Raw genomic sequence first — 20,895 nt, forward strand, 5'->3', positions numbered from 1 at the left:
ACCTGGTCTACCTAGAATCATCAAGCACAGCACCGTGCATTATATTAAAACTATTGAAGGTCCTCCTGTGTCGTGTCGTCCCCGTCGCCTGGCACCTCAAAAACTTACTGCTGCCAAAAAAGAATTTGAAGACATGGTTCAATGCGGCAAAGCAAGACCCTCTAAAAGCGCTTGGTCGTCACCATTGCACATGACACCCAAAAAAGACAACACATGGCGTCCTTGTGGCGATTATCGTGCATTAAACGCTAGGACCATACCAGATAGATACCCCGTTCGTCATATCAATGATTTCGCCTGCAGCCTCGCTGGAGCTACTATTTTCAGCACTATTGACTTAGTGAAAGCGTACCATCAAATTCCCGTTTTTGAAGAAGATATCGCGAAGACCGCCATCGTTACCCCGTTTGGCCTCTTCGAGTTTCCTTTCATGGCCTTTGGGCTGCGCAATGCTGGCCAAACCTTCCAGCGTTTTATCGACGAGATCACGTCGGGGTCACCAATTATGGGATGTTCTATCTTATAATAAATCATAACCCATATTTAACTTTGTTCATTGGTTTATTCTTCACAAAACAAGAGTCATTAATTTATATTCTTATAGAAAAACCCATGGAAAAAATATACATATCTCACTCCTCTGAAGTCTGTCTTGAGTGACATTCGTTTTCTTCTTTTATTAACCGCCGGTATTTGTGTTGCCACATACATCAAAATATGAAAGAAAGTACTACACAAACGCTACAATAGTTTTAAAATGTCATCGTGGATGCAACAAAATAACGTATGCACGGCGAGATGTCAGATGTATTGTATGATGTATTTGGTTGAAATCCGTATTGTTTGTTAGAAAGAATATTGTGTTTTTTTAATAACCTTGAATTTTTTCACATATTATCTATTTTTCTATTATTTTGTTAATTGTTGGCTAGTATAATTGCTAATATAGCTATTGGACGATAATTATTGTAGATTTTTTTGCTACCATTTTTGTAAATTGGTAGTTTGAATTTTTGATGCATAATAGAATAAAGGGTGCCGAAATAAACTAAATCACAATAATCTCACCGCCAAATTTAATATATTATAACGGATATTATGGTTCATTAGATACGGTTTATACATTATAACAATCAATTAATATTTACTATTTACACAAATTCTTTGATTTTAGTATTCAAAAGTTTATCATCGCCTGCATCTAAATAAACAGTATAAATCATAGAAAGTAATACTTTTTTAGACAATATTTCCTTAATTGTGGGCCTTTTGTCTGGCAACACTGACAACATGGCGTCAATTAAATCTTGAACCCCTCTCTCGTAGACAGACAAGTCAATAGGAGTGACACTTCCGCTGGTTATTACTTTTACGAGGCCCATCAGAGACTGAAATAAAATATAGAATATTGTATTATGATTGAATGTAATCGGTCATATTATATGGATGAGAGCACGTGTAAAGGAATGACATTAGCGCACGCTTTGTTACGTAACCATTTTCAAACAAATTCTTTAAATTAAAATTCTCTTAGTTTCAACCTGTTGGTTGAATGAATGTGCCGTTTGATCCCTTACCTCAGCATCAAATGCTCTCTTATGTGTACACATTTCATAGAGGAGGCACCCGAGAGCCCAAATGTCACTTTTTGTGTCGTATGGTTTGCCCTCACACAGCTCTGGTGCCAAGTAATAAGGTGTTCCAATAACTGTAGAGGTTTTCTTAGCACTGAAAATTTTGTTGTTTTTTATTAGTCATAGGATATTTTTTTGATTTGTCATAACAAGTTTAATTTTGGGGGACAAAGTATAGATTAGCGAGACATTTAAGTGTACGATGATCAGTCATGATCTCAGAAGGTTTTCTTTCTACCACACCACACATGCTCTTACGGTAAAGGAAGATATCGTGGGGCTTGTATTAGTCTTAAAAATTTCCGACGTGCTTTATTTTCTAAAGGATCACCTATTTGCCGTTTAAATGAAGACACAGATACAGATTCAATATTCCACCCTGATTACCTCGCCGTCCGCTGTTCAACAACTGAGCGTTTTTTAACGCAGTTTTTGCCGCACACCACCATTCAACTTAGGTTCCTTCAAGAAAAGAGCGTACCAATTCTTAAAAGGCCGACCAGGGCCGCGCCGCCCATGTGTGCGAAGTGTGCGATGCACACAGGCGCTAAGACAATAAGGGCGCCGCCACCGAAATTATTTATACTACAATATTCTTACGTACAATTGAAGTTTCATTTTACGCTTTGGGTTTTAGTTTACATTAATTACTCAGAGCTTAGCGAATCAAAAGAAAGGCCGCTGCGCCGTGATTGAGTGTGTTTATGTCTTATGATTTCAATAATATGCCGACATACCTTGATAGAATCCAAAATGAACTAATTTTTATACTCGGTAACCAAATTCAACATTTTATTTTAAATTTATGTCTAATTAATAAATATTTTTCAATAATACTGGATTGTACTCCTGACGTTTCACACGAAGAGCAAATTAGTATGATAATAATATTTGTCAACTTTAACATGGAAACTAGAAAGTTGAAAATAAGAGAGCATTTCCTAGCTTTCTGTCAATCATAGATACAACTGGCGCTGGAGTAAGGTCATTTATAATAGAAAAACTAAATTACATTAATTTGGACATAAACAACTTAAGGGGACAAGGCTATGATAATGGCTCAAATATCCGCGGAAGAATATTGCGGGATCTAAATCTCCGCGCTTTTTATGTACCGTGCGCTAGCCATAGTTTAAATTTAATAGTAAACGACGCCAATCTCATACACGACTGGATTTTTTAATATTGTGCAATTATATAAATATTTTTCGTCCTCTACTAAAAGACGCGTTTTATTTTTCACGGCAATTGGCAAGCGGACGTTTTACCTATTTAAAAAAATATTATTTAAGTACCAAGGGATATTAAACTAAAAAAAATTTTCTTTCGGTAATTTTAAAAAAATATTATTTAAGTACCTAGGGATATTAATCTAAAAAATTTTTTCTTTCGGTAATTTTAAAAAAATTATAAAAAATATATTGAAACTTGAAGATTCGTAAAAAATAGGCCGAAAAATATAAATAGTTCCCTCAAAGGCCTGCAACACACCCGCTGAAAATGTCTATGGGCGGCGATGACTGCCATTTTTGTCCGTCGCTCAGGCTCGTTTGCCCCCTATAAAAAAAAGGAGGCGCTTCATGGGTTTCGCACACAGGCGCTGCCGGGGGTCGGCGCGGCCCTGAGGCCGACAACGCATACGCGAGCCGTCTGGCAGTGAGAGTACCCATAATATCACTTAATATCAGGTGAACCTCCTACACGTTTGTTCTAAACAACATTTTTAGGTCGAGATAAAGGTTTGTAGCGCGATATATGTCATATGTTTTCATTTTAAGAATAGGAAAAACAATAGCTATAAGTTGAGTGTCCTAATACCCACCTTCATATTCAACAATTTTGTATACCAACAAAACAATGAATGAATCTATAAAAAATTTAATAAATATTGTTAGGCTATTTTAGTACCTCACCTTGCTAACATTTTGGATATACCAAAATCTCCAATCTTTACCAGAACTCCGTTCTTTCCACTAAGCAGAATGTTTTCTGCCTTCAAATCTCTATGAATTATATCCAATCCATGTATGTAATTAACTCCTAATAGAACTTGGCAATAGTAAAATAGTATTTCCTAAAAATTGAGAATATTATAAGGTAAGGGGGTATGAATCACTTGAACTACGGAGAGAGCAATCGGCAATCTACTTGGCACTAATTGTTTCGAGGCGTAGAACAGACTAAATGGACCTTCTGGACTAATGTAGAAACATTGCTTAAACTGTATGTACCTGAATATTATTATTTGTTCATAAAAACATAAATATTTTTAAGTCAACGAGAATAGAAAACTGTTCGACAGTGACCTGGGGAGAATTTGTCTGTGCCAAAAAATAATCTGGAATTGTATAGACAAAACACTTTTTCACAAGCAATCACGGTTTATAGTTAATTATTTCTATTATAATATTAATTCGAGATTCAGCGCTAAATATGACCGTATATCAAAAATGTATTGAAACAAAGATTTTTATTTTCTCGATTGTAACATAAATTTCCTAGTTACTAAAATAGAACATACCTCTTGCTTTATAAGCCTCGGACATTTCTGGTACATAAATTCCGCTAAATTACCACTTGTAGCATATTCCATACATATTAATACATGACTATCGGTGTAATGGCAGTTATAGAATTTTATAATATTCGGATGATTCATGGTTGCTAAAATGTTAACTTCATTAGCGCAATCCTGTAGGAAAATGAGACAAAAATAAAAAAAGACTAAAACAATTAAAATCATCTCAATAATTTGAAGTTTAGTAAAAAGTGGGGTCACTATTAACTTTTAAATGTCAAACCTAACAGGTAAGATTTACATATTAAGTTTTTTTTATAAAATTTAAGTAAAGCTATTCTATAATACTAAAGATTTTATGAAGATTTCGGGACACGACATGACTCAAAAAGATTATTTCCATGAGACAGAATCTATACTAATAAACTCAAAAAACTACTAGGCCAACTTCAAATGTTATTTTAGTAACATAGGCTATATTAACAAAAAGTTTACAAAATATGTCCAGTTGTGTGAAACCGGGACAGGCTAGTATAAAGTGTCATGTGTATTGTAGGAGCTAGTTATGGATCATGAATTGAATTGCATCAATATATAAAGTATATTTTTTGTTAAGAAAATTTTCATTAATGATTACTTATTTTACAGAATAATACAATCTAAATTATGGTATATTTGAAAACCACCGTAGTTTGTACTAAAATGTAACAATAGCAGTCTTATTAGGACCGCGAGGAATACCTTTCCCTCGCAATATAATTATGAAAATATTATGTATGTAATATGTATACAAAAATAGTGATAAGTTTACTAGAATAGAACATACGCACAATGTTAATACTCGGAACAAACGCAGGCTGCAATTTCCCCGTACTAGACTATCTAAAGCTAGTAAGTCTTTTTTGGGAAAAGGGATACTCTTCTTTAATAAAATCCAGAGGCTCTTTTATCTCTGCCTTTTAATTAATTTAAGAAATGTTTTAAAGAAAAGCTGTGTAAAAAGGCTTACTATAAAGTTAACGATTATCTAGTTGATAAAAGGGCCTGGGACTAGTGCTAGACAGGCTACTTCTAATTAATTTGCGATATTTGTTTTGAATAAGTGTTGTTTGACGATTTGTATTTTAAAAGAGTACCCAGAGTTTTTCACGCCGGCTTTTTCTGTCGGCCTCGGTTTCAAATTTAAAGACGTGGAATAAGTGAAACCTGTATCTTATGTTCCAAAATAAATATTTTTTTATACAACGTGTAATTAAGTACGCTGAAAATCTCGAAGTTTAATAAAATTAAACTGAGTACAACGTGACGATTTTTACTGATAGGGTCCCATCAAAAGAATTGCCATGTAAGAAGATTTTCCACGGGCCTCGGATGGAATAGTTACGCCACTGGTAGATCTAATTTTTTGTTCACTGGCCGAGTTCATATAAGCTGCTTGTTATGTTATTAATTATAAGATATATATTTAAATAAATGATTAGTGTAGGAATTATTATGTAGTTCTATCGTATGTAGTCAACACCAAAAATAAATGGACATGGTTATAACCAGATACTCGAACCGATCGAACTCGATTTATATTTTTAAAAGATCATCATACCGTCGAAAATATATATATAATTAATACCACCCACCCACCATCACACCAACTTATGGTTCGTGCAACAGTAAGGTACAGCAAAAGTTAGAAGTAAAAAACAATTTAAAGACTGGCAGTCAGGACTGAACCATATAGAACAAGAATCACTCAAGAATCTTTATTTCGTTCAACACAATGAAAAATCTAAGAATATCCAAGAAAATTATAATAAATAAAAATGGACAAACCAAAACCTGACAATGCAATAGGTACCTACTGTTAAAAGTTAATCATTTAGGGTCCAAATAATGAAACTTCAATGTTCATAATTAAGTATTGGAATTAAAGGCTATTATTATTGTTATCGTATTAGTAATAACTGTAAAGAAAATAATTATGTGGAAAATAAATACTTTTTCTGTCATGGACAGTATTTTACTGTGTTAAAACCTTTTTTCATTTTTATTTGAGTCGAGTATATTTTTCGATATTTGTTTGAGGATTCGCAGTTGGAGGTTATATACGTTGGGTTAATATCGTAATTAATAATTAAAACGTAATACCTTGTGATGAGCCTGCATCTTAACATTCAGTTCAATATCTTTCACGATGGTCAACGATTTGTCCTTTCGACGTTCACATAGAAACACACTTCTACAAAAAAAAATGTTACCAAATAGTTTTATTGAAATACACTTCTATAAAGAAAAGGGTTTTACAAAAAGTTTAAATATTTTATAGAAATACACTTACGCACCCAAAAGTTCCCTGGCCAATAGTTTTTAATACTTTTAAATTGAATCTTTTGAAACGTTTATTGATATCCATTTTAGATTGCGGTCAGGTTGCGGTCTAAAGATTACGGTCACAAATTTTGTGCTACCCTCCTCGATAATTTAAATGTATTTGACAACCACAGATTGCAATAAGCACAACATATACATTTGTGTATCTACAGACCTTAAAGACTATTTTAACCTGTCTTAAAGGTCTTAATTAGTCGGAATATTTTTGTATGTTTGGTGATGATTGATGTTGATATAATAAATGTTATATTTTGATTTTTGATATCTCTGTCTATCAGAAAACAGGCGTAAAGTTATGCACTAGGTTCATATTGTACTCGCGTTTTGTGGGGTGAGTGAGACTCCGGGCATTTCCGAACCAATACGACTTAGGGTCCTTCAAGAAAAGAGCGTACCAATTTTTAAAAGGCCGGCAACGTACTCGCGAGCGCTCTAACAATAAGTGTACATGCGTAGGTATAACTCAACATTAGGTGAGCCTTCTGCTCATGTACCAATTTATAAAAAGCCAGCAACGCACTCGCGAGCGTTCTAACAATAAGTGTCCATGGATGGATATAACTCAACATTAGGTGAGCCTTCTTCGGTTTGCCCTGATTATTAAAAATTATATGAATATAACAATTGCTGAATTTTCTAATGTTGTTTCTAAGTATGGGTAAAATTATAGAATTGGCGGATACGCTTTGGTCAGGCGCAATTCCCAGTTTTAAATATGCACAAAAAAGTTTTGTTACTATTAAAACCTTTTTCGACTTAAAAAAATTTATATGATTCAACTAAGGTATAAAGCTGCTAATTGTAAGGTTCTTTATAAATAAAAACAGTTTCACAGTTTCGTCCATATCTTTTTATTCTAAATACATTAATATTTTTTAAATCAACTCAAAGATTCATTTAAACTATTATAAGCTATTTACTTTAACATACATAAACAAAAAGTAATGCAAATGACCAGCATCGCACACTTTAACACCGTGTTTATAATCTATGTATTATCCAATCATAACGTTAGTTCAATCACTGACGAAACAAAAAGGGGAAAACTGAGATTTATAATACTAAATGCACAGACTATTAAATATAACATCGCGTCAACTGTCATTTAGACAGTGTTGCCAGATTAAGTTTTGCTTTAATACACTTATTTAATTGAATTAAATTCAAGCTTTCGGCATTCCGAGGGTGATTAGTTGATTATATATCTCAGTCAGACCCATTAATACTACATGTAAACACGAAATCAATTCGATAGTGACATGCCAGATGCACAATACGACCTACTTTGTTCTTTGGTAGTGAGCTTGTGAGTTGAATCTGATTAATCATTTAAATTTAGTCTTTCCCGAAAAAACAATCAGTAAAAAGAAGGTTACATTATTACCTTATAACAACAGTATATTAACTAGTTACATTTTAGAATGATAATTAATTCAATATTATCGGGTACAATTACAAAGGTTGAATAAAGCCAATAGGTTTATAGACCTGCGAACTAGAAAACGTGCGATTCCTCACACAAGTCTATACAACATTAATTATTACGTACAATGTTTCTTTATGTATATAACAAGAACCCTGCTTTCGTGTCAAATATATGGACAGCGACTACATTAGGTATATGAGTAGATATGAGTTACGGGGTTCTCGTTATATATGTATTAAAACAATTTTACTAAGCATATCTACAACATACAATAAATAAGCGTCATTTCGTCTGTCGACACATTAAGGTTTAATGTACTTATTATTAAACTTGAGAAAGAAATTTCACATTTTATGGGTTCAATTTTATATACGAAAGTGTATTTAATTGGACCATCACTCTTACACAATTATGAATGATCAGGACACAGTAAAGGAAAAACAGAAATATAGATAGGAACAAATAATTCATTTAATCAAGAAATAGCATTGAGTACACACAGAGACCAGCTCATAATAAAACTTATTGTAAATTAAGTCAACGGATACTATCAAATGCAAATAATACATTTTATAGATTATTTCAGTGTTTGTCAGGAACAGAACATAGTTCAAACGCACAGGTACAGAAGCATTATGGTGTTGTGCGCATAGGTTTTGATCTATTCTAATTATTACTATTGCAAAACCCGGCCTGTTTATCAACGCCTCGGTCAAACCTCACCATTGTTAGTACTTCACACTTCTCAAGCCGTTAGTCGCATCAAATTCACAAATTTTTGGATAACTAAGTTTATAATATACAAAAATAATAATTTACTCTAAGAGAAAAAAACGAGATCGCCAGCGATCCTTATGATAAATGAGGTGCCATCGATAAAACAATTGAACTAAAGTAGACTGTGTCTTTTTACAAGTGACTGACCGAATATATAATATCCAGAGAAGACAGAACTCGAAGAATTTAACATTAAATCACGTTTACGTAGATAATATCTAAATGTTAATAAATTTTGTGATTAACATTAGCGCGAACCCGTATATAATGAGAAATATGGATGATATGACAATATAAATTACCCTTTCATACCAATTAATAAGCGTTTCAATGTTCTTACATTAATCGACATTATGGCGTCGACACTAAATCTACTTACACGAATTTACAGAGACCAGCTACGTACAGGGAAATCGAGAGTTAACTAAAAGAGACATATCTTTGGTTAGACAAAAAACGTAGTTACAAAACACTAAACAATCGAACGATACAGTCATTGGAGGGATATATTTAGTCGTTAGGTAACTCTAAACACTGCGAATAATCACATACAAATAAATGTACGAAATGACACGAGCCCCGAGCGCTCGTCCCATTTCGTCGGTTAAACTGGTATAAGCGTCAACGAGTGTGATCCGACAAGCCTCGGGCCGTGCTCAGGCGGCGGAGTCCGCTCACTGCCAGAGCTTCCACCAAACTTGCATCTTCTCAGAGAGTTTCTTGCAGATTCCCAACAACTTCCGTCACATCCCACCGTCCCCCTCGCCCTCGCATTCTTCCGAGCCTTCGCCCTCCTCGAGCGTCACCTGGCGAGAGAAACAATGCTACATTTACATAAAATGCTTTTCAGAACAACTTTTACTTTCGTTGGCAACATTACGACTCTTTTTAATAATTGACTACGTGAATGATAGATAGATTGAGAAAGTTGTTTTGAGAAAATTTATTAGTATTAACTGCAACGTCCAATTACAAGATTACTGAACAGATAGAGGTTTTGTGGATAGGGGGCCCTTGGACACCCATTTTAGTGGGTGCGTTATCGGCCTTTGAGGGGTATATACTCTTTCTTTAAACAATTTGAAGTTGTATCCCCCAGGGAAGAATCCCACTGGGAATCGATTCCACAGTTCGCTAGTCCGCAAAAGACAGTATCTTCAAAATTCAAATCAAACGTCTATCGAATTACTTTACCTAGCAACAGCTCTATGTATATCTCTATTATCGTACCTAATTAATTCTGCAACTGACTGTTTCTGATAGTGATAAGTATAGATTACACGTGAAATACTTACTTGGAAACGGATCTGATCAGGGCGATCGTCGTCCACGTTCGAGTGCGCTTGAATAGGTGCAGGCGGTGGAGATGGCGGAATCATGCTCTGGTAGTAATCCCTGTTCTCTTCCAACGTGTCTAGAATATCTTGAGCGTCGGGGTGGACCAGATCCGCCCACGTCTCCCACAGAGGATGCACGATGTAGTCGATGAAACCGACTTGAGATTTCTCTATCGTGGCGTTATGCCTGTCGCACATAGGACTGATGTCCATCCCGTGCTCTCTCTCCCGATCTCCCTGCTGGAAGAACTCCTCCATTAGCAACGCGACCCATCGCTTATACAGAGGTAAGGGTTTGGTTGGATTACTCAGATCGGCACAATGTACGAGATTCTCTAAGACTTGTATTCTGTCAGTGTAATTGTCCAGCAATAAAACACCGCTGCCGGCTACTTTCTTAGTTTCTACCATTGTTTTCAGATCTGCGAGAAGGCTCATGTGCTTGGACATATCGGTCGACAGCACCATGTCAATGACCATTTTCCTCAGCGTCTGCCTCTGTTTCTTGTGTAGGTTTACGAATATATCGCATCCTTCGTTCTGCAGCAGTTTAAAGGCCACGGCGAGGTGGTGGTTTTCAAGGACTGACTCGTCGTTATACATCAGAGCTAATTCGGAGCTAGAGTTGACCAGGAATTGGTTAGTCAGTCCCGGGTGGTCAACATCATGAACGCACGCAGCAAACAGAGCAGCGCATATTTCTATTGGTGTGAAGACGGCATCGAGTGCCGGCGTGTTCAGGAGAACATTTGTGGATTGTGTGACGTCAGCTGCATGAAGAGAATTGTGGAAGGGATTGTCACGAATGTAATGTTCTTCAAGTGTCACTGCAAAGGCGAGGAACGTTCTATTAGGTATTTGAAGTGTAGTCAGCAGTTCCCTTGTTGAAAATGCAGCATAAGCTACCGCAGTTAGAGGGCGACCACCAGAAAGATCTCCGATACGGAATATGTCGACACCCCAGCGGTCAATTTCTGCTAAACATTTGCCTAGTTCTTCCTCGTGCGGAGTATCAACACCGTATCGTGGTACACGTTCTCCAGTGAAGCTGTTTGTGTGTGTGAGAGTCCGTTTGACACCAGTAATCTGAAAAAGTAATATAAAAATAAATATATGGTTGAAAATATTATACAACAAAAAGTAAAAAATATCAAACATTTATGAAGACTAACCATGCAACATTATTTAAAAACGCAATTTAAAGAAGCAAAGAATTTGCAACTATTTTATGCCATTAAATTAATAAAAAGAAGAATTAATAGAACAATTAAAAATAACAAAAAGAAAACTTACTTGTGACATAGTAGTCGCGGGTCCGCCATGACGTGGCTTTTCCTTTTTCTTGGTGCGTTCAGTGCTCTCGTCCACTTGTAGTGACGGCAAATCGAGCTCTTGTTGTTTGTCTGTAAATAAATTAACATTATCAGTATATAATATATAATATACAATATTATCGTACTCGAGAGCAATAATCAAACAATAACAAACTCTCTGCGGCGTAAAGATAACCTTAAAAAAAAGCTGCGCAAATACGTCGAAATATTGAATTAGTTATTTAATATATTGAATTTGGGTCATCGTATTATGTTAAATGTAGGTGAGTGTGTGAAGTGGCGTTGCTACATTTTCGTTTCTAGGTCATATTATCGTATTATATAATGTATATTAAAACATAGTAACGAAAATAAATAGATTTCTTTACATGTCTAGCGTTCTTGTGAATGATAACCTATTTGAAAATACCAGTTTTAACCGGTCAAGCGGATATAGTGATAAAATGAATTATCTCCAAGAGACTACTCGTACATATAATGAATTACAATAACAACAAACGCTTTGTAAGTAGAAGGCAAGTGAAATAGATAAACATAATATAATATCTTAGTGACACAATAGATTGCATAAACAAAAAATATATTTACAAATTTTAATTCTCAAAAATCTGCAAATAGATACATTACATGCATTATTGTTGGATTATTGTATTGACAGTTCTACGCAATACTGAAACTTGGTCACTTCATATCTTATCAAGATAAAGGGTATATCGCATATACACCTGCGAAGATGTTATTTATAACATGACCAAGATACAAAGATACAAAGTTCTAACGCTCTCATGATGAATAAAAAGATTTTAAGAATTGTATATCCCCTTTGGTATTGATATACAATTCTTAAAAAACGGCTCCCAAACGTGAACATGAAAAATAAGAATAGTAAAAATAAGAAGAATAAGCGATAAATAAGACGTAATACCAAAATGATAGATTCCTTACATTATGTCCTAAAACAGAAGTGGCATATAGCAAGATGCACAGATAAATGGAATTAAACGGGATCTTATTATTATTACAATAACCCATGACGTACACCTCACCAAAGTTCTCTCATTTTGAGAGACAACATTCCATAAATTCCAGAGGCTTAGGAACCAGGTTTTTTTTAAATAAATTATTTCTTTTTGTCTATGTATAGTTTCCTTTATTTTTTTATGATTGGACAATTCACACCAATTGACCTAGTCCCATGCTAAGCTGGTGAAGCTTGTGTTATGGGTACTAGGCAACGGATATACATACATATTATAGATAGATAGACATATAAATACATATTTAAACACCCAAGCCCTAAGGACAACAACAAATGCTCATCACATTGATGTTTGTCTCAGCCAGGAATCGAACCCGGGGCCGATGGATTCGCAGTCAGGGGTACTAACCACTAGACCAATGAGCCGTCAATTTACCTTTATATTTTGTGCATGCTTGAGATCGATGCACTTGTTTATGTAGTTCTCGTATATTAATCCGTGTTTCTTTATCGTTTTATTTTAATCAAATATACTTTCAAATCGTATAAACATTTAAGGTCATATGAATTAATGACGCTGTAGTCCATCAGTGTCGAGTTGCAAGTGGCCTCATTTTAAAATCAATTGACAGAATGAATACCAACTTTGTCTGGTAAATTCTTACGTGAGGCAGATTTAAGAACTAGGCAAGGCTATTCTAAGAAGTCTCGCAATTAGGCGTGGGAAGACAGTTCTGTGCCTATTTCAGTAATTCCTTTTCAGGAAAGGGTTGCCATATTTTTTCGGGTTAAATATAACTATGTTTATATAGGAAATTAGTAAAGTATTAACAACTTAATCCAGAATTCTACAATATGCATTACCTAATAAGCCAGAGCGGGCATTTATGTTTGAAGTACTTGAACCTTAATAGAGCCTGGCTTTTTTTACAACATTGATAATTATCAATTAGGAATTAATAATAATTATAAGGTTAGTTCATCTGTGGCAATGAAAGCAATTAAAAACGACTATGTAGGAAATCCGTAGAAATTTTAAAAGGCCGGCAACGCACTCGCGAGCCCTCTGGAATTGAGAGTATCCATGGGCGGAGCATGATAAAGCTATCATTTAACATTAGATGAGTCCCTTGCCCCCTGTTCTATAAAAAAATCAACTCAGGTCTTCTAGGCTACATACCTAGGTATATATTTGTTATACCAATGAACAGTAGCTATACTACTGCTTTTATATTTTATTAAAATCGCTTAACGACTGAGCAATTTATCTTTTAATATTATTCAAAGACACCAACTTAAAAGCTTAGTCATAAATTTCCGTTTGCAATAAAGCTTCACCGAAATATAAAACTAAGAAAAAGCTTCACCGAAATATAAAACTAAGAAAAACCTTTCGCTCCATTATTAGTATTAAATTTTCAGATTGGGCGGGCGCCACCCGCATTTCAATCATGACGCATTGACGTCGAAGGCACGATTCCTACGTAAGCAACGTAAAAGCCTTGAATAAGTAAGTGGCTTACTTTTTCTATTCTATAAGGCTTATTAGGATCAATATCGATACAATGACCTATTTCCTTTTATCTAAAACATATTTTTTCTTGAAATTGTTAGTGCATTTAGGAGTTTTCCTATAAAGAACCGCAGGGCTTCGCGTACCCCAATTTTGTTTAAAGAAATTCATTTCGTATTAAAAGTGAAACCGTTGTATACTCTTATAACTTAACAAACTAATTTTCTTTACTCTGCATTCGATTGTAAACAGATTGCAGTAACTCTCCTAACAAAAGCACTTTATCTCTGTTTAGTAAGACGAACCAGAGACTCTCACACTACGGACATTCTAGTGCTGTGTGTAACATATAATGTATTAGTCCCTAAAAAGTATTCTGCTAATCGGATAGTTAAATATCGTAAACAAACTTACCCAAAAATGTAGAGCAGATGTACTCCGAAATCTGGTTTCCGGATTTGCTGGACTCCGAAAAGTGGCTGAGCTCCTTGTTGAGCATCCGTTTGAACTGCAATTTCAACATCTCCATTGAACGAGTCACTTTAGCAGCACGCCGCTTAATCCACCCCGAGGGTGTGCAGCGAGCGCATTGTCTTTCACATACGCGCATTTTATTACACATTTAAAACTCCGTAAAATAAAAATAAACAGTCCGTAATTATCCGCAAAGTTCGATAATACACAATTGTTCGATACGACCGCTCGTTACAAACGCTATCTTCGAACTGACGTTGCGTCGGCACGTTTCTCCTTAATGTACTGATCATTCTATAATCATACATCGACGCTTTCTAGGTACGGCAAGAGCGTCACGTCTAATTTCCTCTCACATTTATCGTGAAAGTGTTCATACTGCCAAATTTTCCTCAACAATACTTTGAATTCATCAAGATAAATAATTTTTGATGAACACCATGAAGGTTTTTTTTATTTACCGCCTACATTAGTTGTTTCATTAATTCAGACAGGCCTTTGACCAAGGGAAACAGACTTTAAATGAATGTAGATAGAAGTGACCATAGACAAAGCTTTGTCTATTAAAAATATATGAAACGGAATGTTGGGTCTTAATTGTATTTTTTAGTGAAAGTTGAGTTGTCTACTATAAGTCTACGTAGAAGGAAACGTTTATAAATAAAATATTACCAATAACATAAGTCTTAGCTGATAACATGTAATAATTCTAATAAGCATTATTAGTTACTATATACGTTTATTTAAAGATAATTTATTTACTATATGTACTATTTGTACTTAGTATCTCTCGTGGTGATAACATAATTGCATGGTTATTTAAAAAAATTACTTATCTGTGATCACTATCATTATCTGTATCTGATTTCACATGTCTGGTATCTACGGTAAGCGTGTATTAGAATAACAATTGTCAAAACCAAAAGTAAATTTTTCATAGACTAATATTGTCATGTGAATTAATGAAAGTTAAGTGACAACTGTGTGATTTGCTCATAATAAATTACATATATGCAGTTAAAACATGTCCAAAATGAGACTTGGCTTAAAGGCCTCGTTACCAGACACAAACTCTTCAAAAAAAAAAAAGTTAGAATAACAAACCCGATATTATAAGCTTGACACTTAAACAATTTAAATTTAGAAGCGCTTGACACAATTTCAGCCAACCTTCAAATCCCACATGCTGAAGGCACTTCTGATAGGAAGTTAATCGAGGTTACAACCGATAGTGATCTTGCGGGCTTTTAGATGTGTATGTACTTTAAACTGGATACAATATCGTTCGACCCCGTCTTATTTACAATTAAATACAAAATTTTCCTAAAACTAAAAAATGTTGTTTATTTAATAAAAATAAAAAATCTGTTTCATTATTGGTTTATGTTCATAAAAATCGTAGGGGTTTTCACGTTTACTCATTACCAAATGACACAAGAGCAATAAGAATTGAGTATGAAAAATTTAAATTTAGAATATTGCCACCTATGAGTAAAACCTTCGTTCTACTGTAACCGACTACCTGCTATTCCAACTCAAATATATCAATTTAGATCCCGAATAGTATAATAATGACTACCTTAAACTGTAGTCAGCTACATAATTTAATGCCATATGATTTAACGACTGATTTATCAAGCAGCGAAAGATATAATTTGGCTTTAAATTCAATCTTTAGTAAGCTTATTAAAAGTAATCCGACCGACCGTTAATCTATTTTAATTATGTATCACTGTGTAAACCCGTATTCGAATGGAAAATTACTTGGGAGCCATAATCCCAATTGAAGAGCATTGCCATGATAACGTCTATAAACAGCATATCCCAAGCTAACGACACCTTAATCTGATATTGTAAAAAACAAATCTATTTCTAACTCGACAACTCAACTGAGTCCACAATCGAGTTGGTCAATTGATAATAGTTATTATTACCATTCACCGCTTTTAAACAGAAACCACAATAAAAAACGCAAGTTAGCAATCCGATAATATTGCCGAACAATCTCGCAAAAACAAATCTTTTAAAGCGAGCATAAAAACCGGCTTAGAGTGTCAACTTCGCGACTTAGCGCTAAGCATATTACCATTGTAACTTTTACTTTATTGGAAAGTACAAAGAGACACTGGAAAGCTGGGATGATGAAATAAATAAGATAGCGGGAAGATTGGAAAAAAGTACCGAAGATATGAGACAAATGGAAGGATTTGAAGGAGTCCTTCACTCCGTCGGCGGTCCTGCAATAATTGAATACAATAATAATATAATCTACGGTTTTCGAAAATAGGCAATTTTTTTTAAATTGGAAAGTAAGTTACTTAGCTTATTCTAACAAGTATTATACCAGTGAAGCTGTGAATAATGAAGTTTTGTATCTTTGAAGCCGGTTGCAGACCGAAAACTAAGCTATGCCAAGGCTAAACTAAGCTATGCCAAGCAAGCTAGGCTAAGCTAAGCTAGAAATAAATAGCATGCACACCAACAGCTAAGCCAAAGCTCAGTCAGTGTGTGCAAAGGGAGTGCGGGGTAGCGGGAGGGGCTTAGCTTAGCTTAGCTGCGCATCGGCATACACAACTAACTTAGCTTCGCATATTTTAGTTAGCTCACATAGCTTAGTTCGCACAGTTTACGGTCTGCACACAAGTATGGAAAACTGCGTCAGCTACGCGAGCTAAGCTAAACTAACTTAGCTTAGCTCTTGGTCTGCAACCCGTATTAAAAATACGTTATATGAGCCATATTTTGTGCTAAATAATAAATAATAATATACATGTGAAAACATTCTCTAATTAAGTACATACATGAGTAAGATGTGTAAGCTCAAAACCTACATTTAAAATACTTGGTTATATTTAAATTTACTCTGAGAAAAGTGGAACGTATTCTGCAATTTCAAAGACAAAAGAAAAGCGATAAACGCTTTGTACATAATGTGACCTACTTAGTAAATGAATCACAAGGAAAAGTGATTCTAGGAAGGACCTTTCTATATCATATTATTCATATTTAACGAGTATTTTGTTCTAATAACATACATACATGCATGCATAACGCATTGACAAACGAAACAATTTAGGAACATCATAGTCATCTTTATATCACCATATACATATCACCTTTTATGGAATAGCTGAACCAATGCTTAAAAAACGACCGAATAGATGAAATTTAATAGTAAGAGGAACATCTGCCATTAGAATAGCAAATATCGAAAATAATAATGTTATTGACCTGTCTCAAGATGAGACCCTAGACCAAAGCTTGAACAACATTTGACAGAACCTGAATGAGTACTTAATACAGTGTATACTTTTTAAATATACTTTACGTGCCCATATGTACTCCCAATAAGTGTCCTCTCGTGGCTTTGAATAGCCTTGGACACCATGGTCGTCCATGGTCGGTTGGTCGCCAAAAGAGTGCACGTCGTTTTTCTGGCCACGCCGCGCTCAACGACATTAGGTATACGCCGCTCTTTTGCCTCCGTCAATGTTCCAACAGGCATCGCAAGAGACGATAGCAAGCGGTCGGATGGGATGTCGTTGATCCTTTGGAAGATGGGACGGACTATGGTATGGGATGCTACTTGTATGGACACGTTTGATAAAAACAGCTCAAATAAAACAGTTTTTACTCTAACTTCGATTTTATTTCCTTTGGAGTAGACTCTTGGGCCGTGGGGTTGGCGCACAGCAAGTGCAAGTGCTAATTAAAGATTTAAGTTGGCGCCTAATTTTTATATTTTTTTTTTATTATCATTATTACACTTAGTAAGGTTAAGAAAATTGTTGGTACTGTATATTTGATTGTTACGATTACTAATAAACAATTTTATTTAAGTGAGAAAAAGGTTTTATTTATTTTGCAACACAACATATAAGCAAAATAAACAATAATTTAATAATCATTGCCCCCTTTAAGATTCTCATTAACAATGATTAAGCAAATTATGGAAAGGAAAATATTGAGCGCCATTTATGTTCAGTGTACAAAAGGGGGTTTCACTATTAGCTATTTTATAATTATGTAGATATAATCTTACTACGCTTTCATGCTTAAGGGAAATTAAGAGAATAAAGAGAAGAGAACTAACTAGAACCTAGACCAGAGGACACAAAAGGGCCGCCTCCATTCTGACTTTTTAAGATGTAAGAAATTCATTGGTATCTAGCATCAGAGCTAATGATGAAAAAAATTATAGTCTATGCAACAATAGACAACTTAAACCAAAACTTATTTTTGAAAATGGAATCGTTCTTGAAAAAGACGGTCCATCGCCACAGCGTTATAACTATCGTTAAGGCCTTAGACGGGTATCTAGCATCAGGGCTAATGATAAAAAAAAATATAGATGGAACCATAGACAACTTAAATAAAAAAAAATATTTTTGAAAATGGAATTGTTCTTGAAAAAGAAGGTCCATCGCTACAGCGTTATAACTATCGTTAAGGCCCCAGACTGGTATCTATTATCAGAGCTAATGATGAAAATATGTATAGTCTATGCAAGAATAGACAACTTAAACCAAAACTTATTTTTGAAAATGGAACCATTCTTGAAAAGGTTCATCCCACGCATGGAATATCGTAGTTATTTAATATTACTTAAGATTTGTTTGGGGAAAAATATTTTCATAGCGACAACACAGCGGTGTATCGGGTTTCCCCCTAAGGTCCTTATATTATTTGTATAAAGATCAAGAACTTAATTAGTATCATATTTCCATGTATTCATGTTACTAGAATGATTCCTGGAGGATAAACGAATATTGTGATTTGTAGACGCAAATAACAAGAGGTTTAGTAAACAATCTTTTTGTTTTGAGGCCTTAAGTGAGATTCTCAGTCTGAGTGCATTTTTTATTTAACTTGTGGTTTAATAATTACTTATTAAAAACTGTAGAAAGCAAGTCCTCGTAGGTGGTAATACCTATTCGTTTTTGGCTGGTATATAAACAATTATAAGTTAAATATATGACACACATGAATTTAAACGTATAGTTTACTAACAAAAATGTAAAAATCTCAATCATGGAAAAATCTATGACGAATAATTATAATGAAAATAATTATATGTATTGATATTTTCCTTGTAAATAAACCAGTAATCCTACTGATTGTGTTGTGTTTCCGAGTTTTGACCGCAATATATCAATGACCTCCAAACAACTAAACAAATTTAATTTAATGCTAATTAATTTGTTAAAAAAACATCTTAAGAAATAAAAAAAACTTTCAACAATGGTTATATATGATTTTTTTCTACGATAGTATGACCATTACTTCGAAGCCATCTTGCGTGTCCATTCCGTTTATAAAACACAAATTTGTTATTAAATCAATAATCTTTTAAATAACATAAAATTAAAAAAAACTTGCTCCTAACATAATAAAATGTTAATTAAATGAAATATATACATGACTTATCAAATTGACATAAATAATGACACGAACATCTCACGTTAATTATCTTTTGTTAACAAAGAACTTATTTTATCTATTTGTATTTACAATTAAATTATATCACGAAATATCATTTGAATGAATACAAAAGATGGTATTTCCATGACTCAATTTCTACGAAGCTCAATTTGGTAAAATCCAAATTTTACTTTACAATAGTTTTTATACAGTTATGAGAATTCAAGAGTAGGTAACTTTCCAGTAGAAAGCTGTAAGATTTCAAGCATCTGTCATGTTAAAAATAAGATATTTTTTGAAACATTTCATACAAATTAATTTTAGAAAGTCTAAAAATATATTTTTTTTAGCGCCGGTTAAAGCAACGTATATACGTATATTGAGGTTGATACTTTTAATTCATATTTTATCTATACGTATATAGCCGCCTCAATCTATGTAAATAAAATTTAATTTTTAATTTATTTTATAGTCTGTATCTTACTGTGAAAGTTAAAGTTGACACACGACAGTTTAGACAGAATGATAGCGGTTAATTAATCTGAAGAATGTTTTAAATAGTTAATAAATAATAAATGTTGATTAACTTTAACTATGTTTCCTGTTCTCAGGTACGATTAAGTTTGCTTCATTATATTTACTATATTTAAGTAATTTATCCGTGTACTTGTGTATTATGTACTTGAATAATTAAATAAAATTTGTTTATATGCATTTCTTTGGACGATGTGTCTCTAATAATAATTGATTCAGAATTGTTATACCAAGACTATACAGCAAAGACTATGGTTTCGCCGAAACTCAAAGCCAGGACCTTATGAAAGCTACTGGTTATCTACAGCTAAGAAAGAAAAGTATTATAGCCGTTTTACCTAATAAGAAAGTTGTAAACAAAGACCCGTAAGTGTTACTACTGACCACTGACCTCTGACTCAGAATTATGTCTACCTTAATTAATATGTATAATTCAAAAATTAAATCGTGAATTAATGAGAGTGACTAATGAGTTTATTTGAAATATTAAAATAAAATCGTGTGATTTTAATTATTTATGTATGTTAATTATATATTATTGTAATATATACAAAGATACTGCC

The 20,895-nt window shown here is 34.0% G+C and overlaps 2 protein-coding genes across 16 annotated transcripts in view; both read right to left on the bottom strand.

Moving 5' to 3' along the window:
* Positions 1–1,059: 1,059 nt before the first annotated feature.
* On the bottom strand, positions 1,060–6,605 carry LOC125056197 (serine/threonine-protein kinase Nek8-like). 2 transcript variants are annotated; one of them, XM_047659200.1, is made up of 6 exons: positions 6,489–6,605; positions 6,295–6,385; positions 4,156–4,326; positions 3,548–3,708; positions 1,578–1,728; positions 1,060–1,388 (listed from the first exon to the last, which is right to left on the bottom strand). In XM_047659200.1, the coding sequence occupies exons 1-6, from the start codon at positions 6,557–6,559 to the stop codon at positions 1,152–1,154; spliced, it is 882 nt and encodes a 293-aa protein (XP_047515156.1). In that variant the 5' UTR covers positions 6,560–6,605; the 3' UTR covers positions 1,060–1,151. The 2 variants fall into 2 exon arrangements, with proteins under 2 accessions (XP_047515156.1, XP_047515157.1); XM_047659201.1 differs by having other exon boundaries at positions 6,485–6,593.
* Positions 6,606–7,372: 767 nt separating this feature from the next.
* The window catches only part of LOC125055911 (cAMP-specific 3',5'-cyclic phosphodiesterase, isoforms N/G), a 343,092-nt gene continuing 329,569 nt past the window's right edge, over positions 7,373–20,895 (bottom strand). For 12 of the 14 annotated variants that reach the window (XM_047658644.1, XM_047658645.1, XM_047658643.1 and 9 more), the window contains 4 exons: positions 14,318–14,411; positions 11,371–11,480; positions 10,036–11,163; positions 7,373–9,564 (listed from right to left, as the gene is read on the bottom strand). In XM_047658644.1, coding sequence (XP_047514600.1) covers positions 9,484–9,564; positions 10,036–11,163; positions 11,371–11,480; positions 14,318–14,411 — 1,413 coding nt within the window. In that variant the 3' untranslated portion in view covers positions 7,373–9,483. The remainder of the gene's footprint in view (positions 9,565–10,035; positions 11,164–11,370; positions 11,481–14,317; positions 14,412–20,895) is intronic. The other 2 variants (XM_047658637.1, XM_047658651.1) reach the window with 1 other exon arrangement.

This window comes from Pieris napi, chromosome 14, assembly GCF_905475465.1.
Source record: "Pieris napi chromosome 14, ilPieNapi1.2, whole genome shotgun sequence".
In the NCBI taxonomy this organism is placed as follows: domain Eukaryota; kingdom Metazoa; phylum Arthropoda; class Insecta; order Lepidoptera; family Pieridae; genus Pieris; species Pieris napi.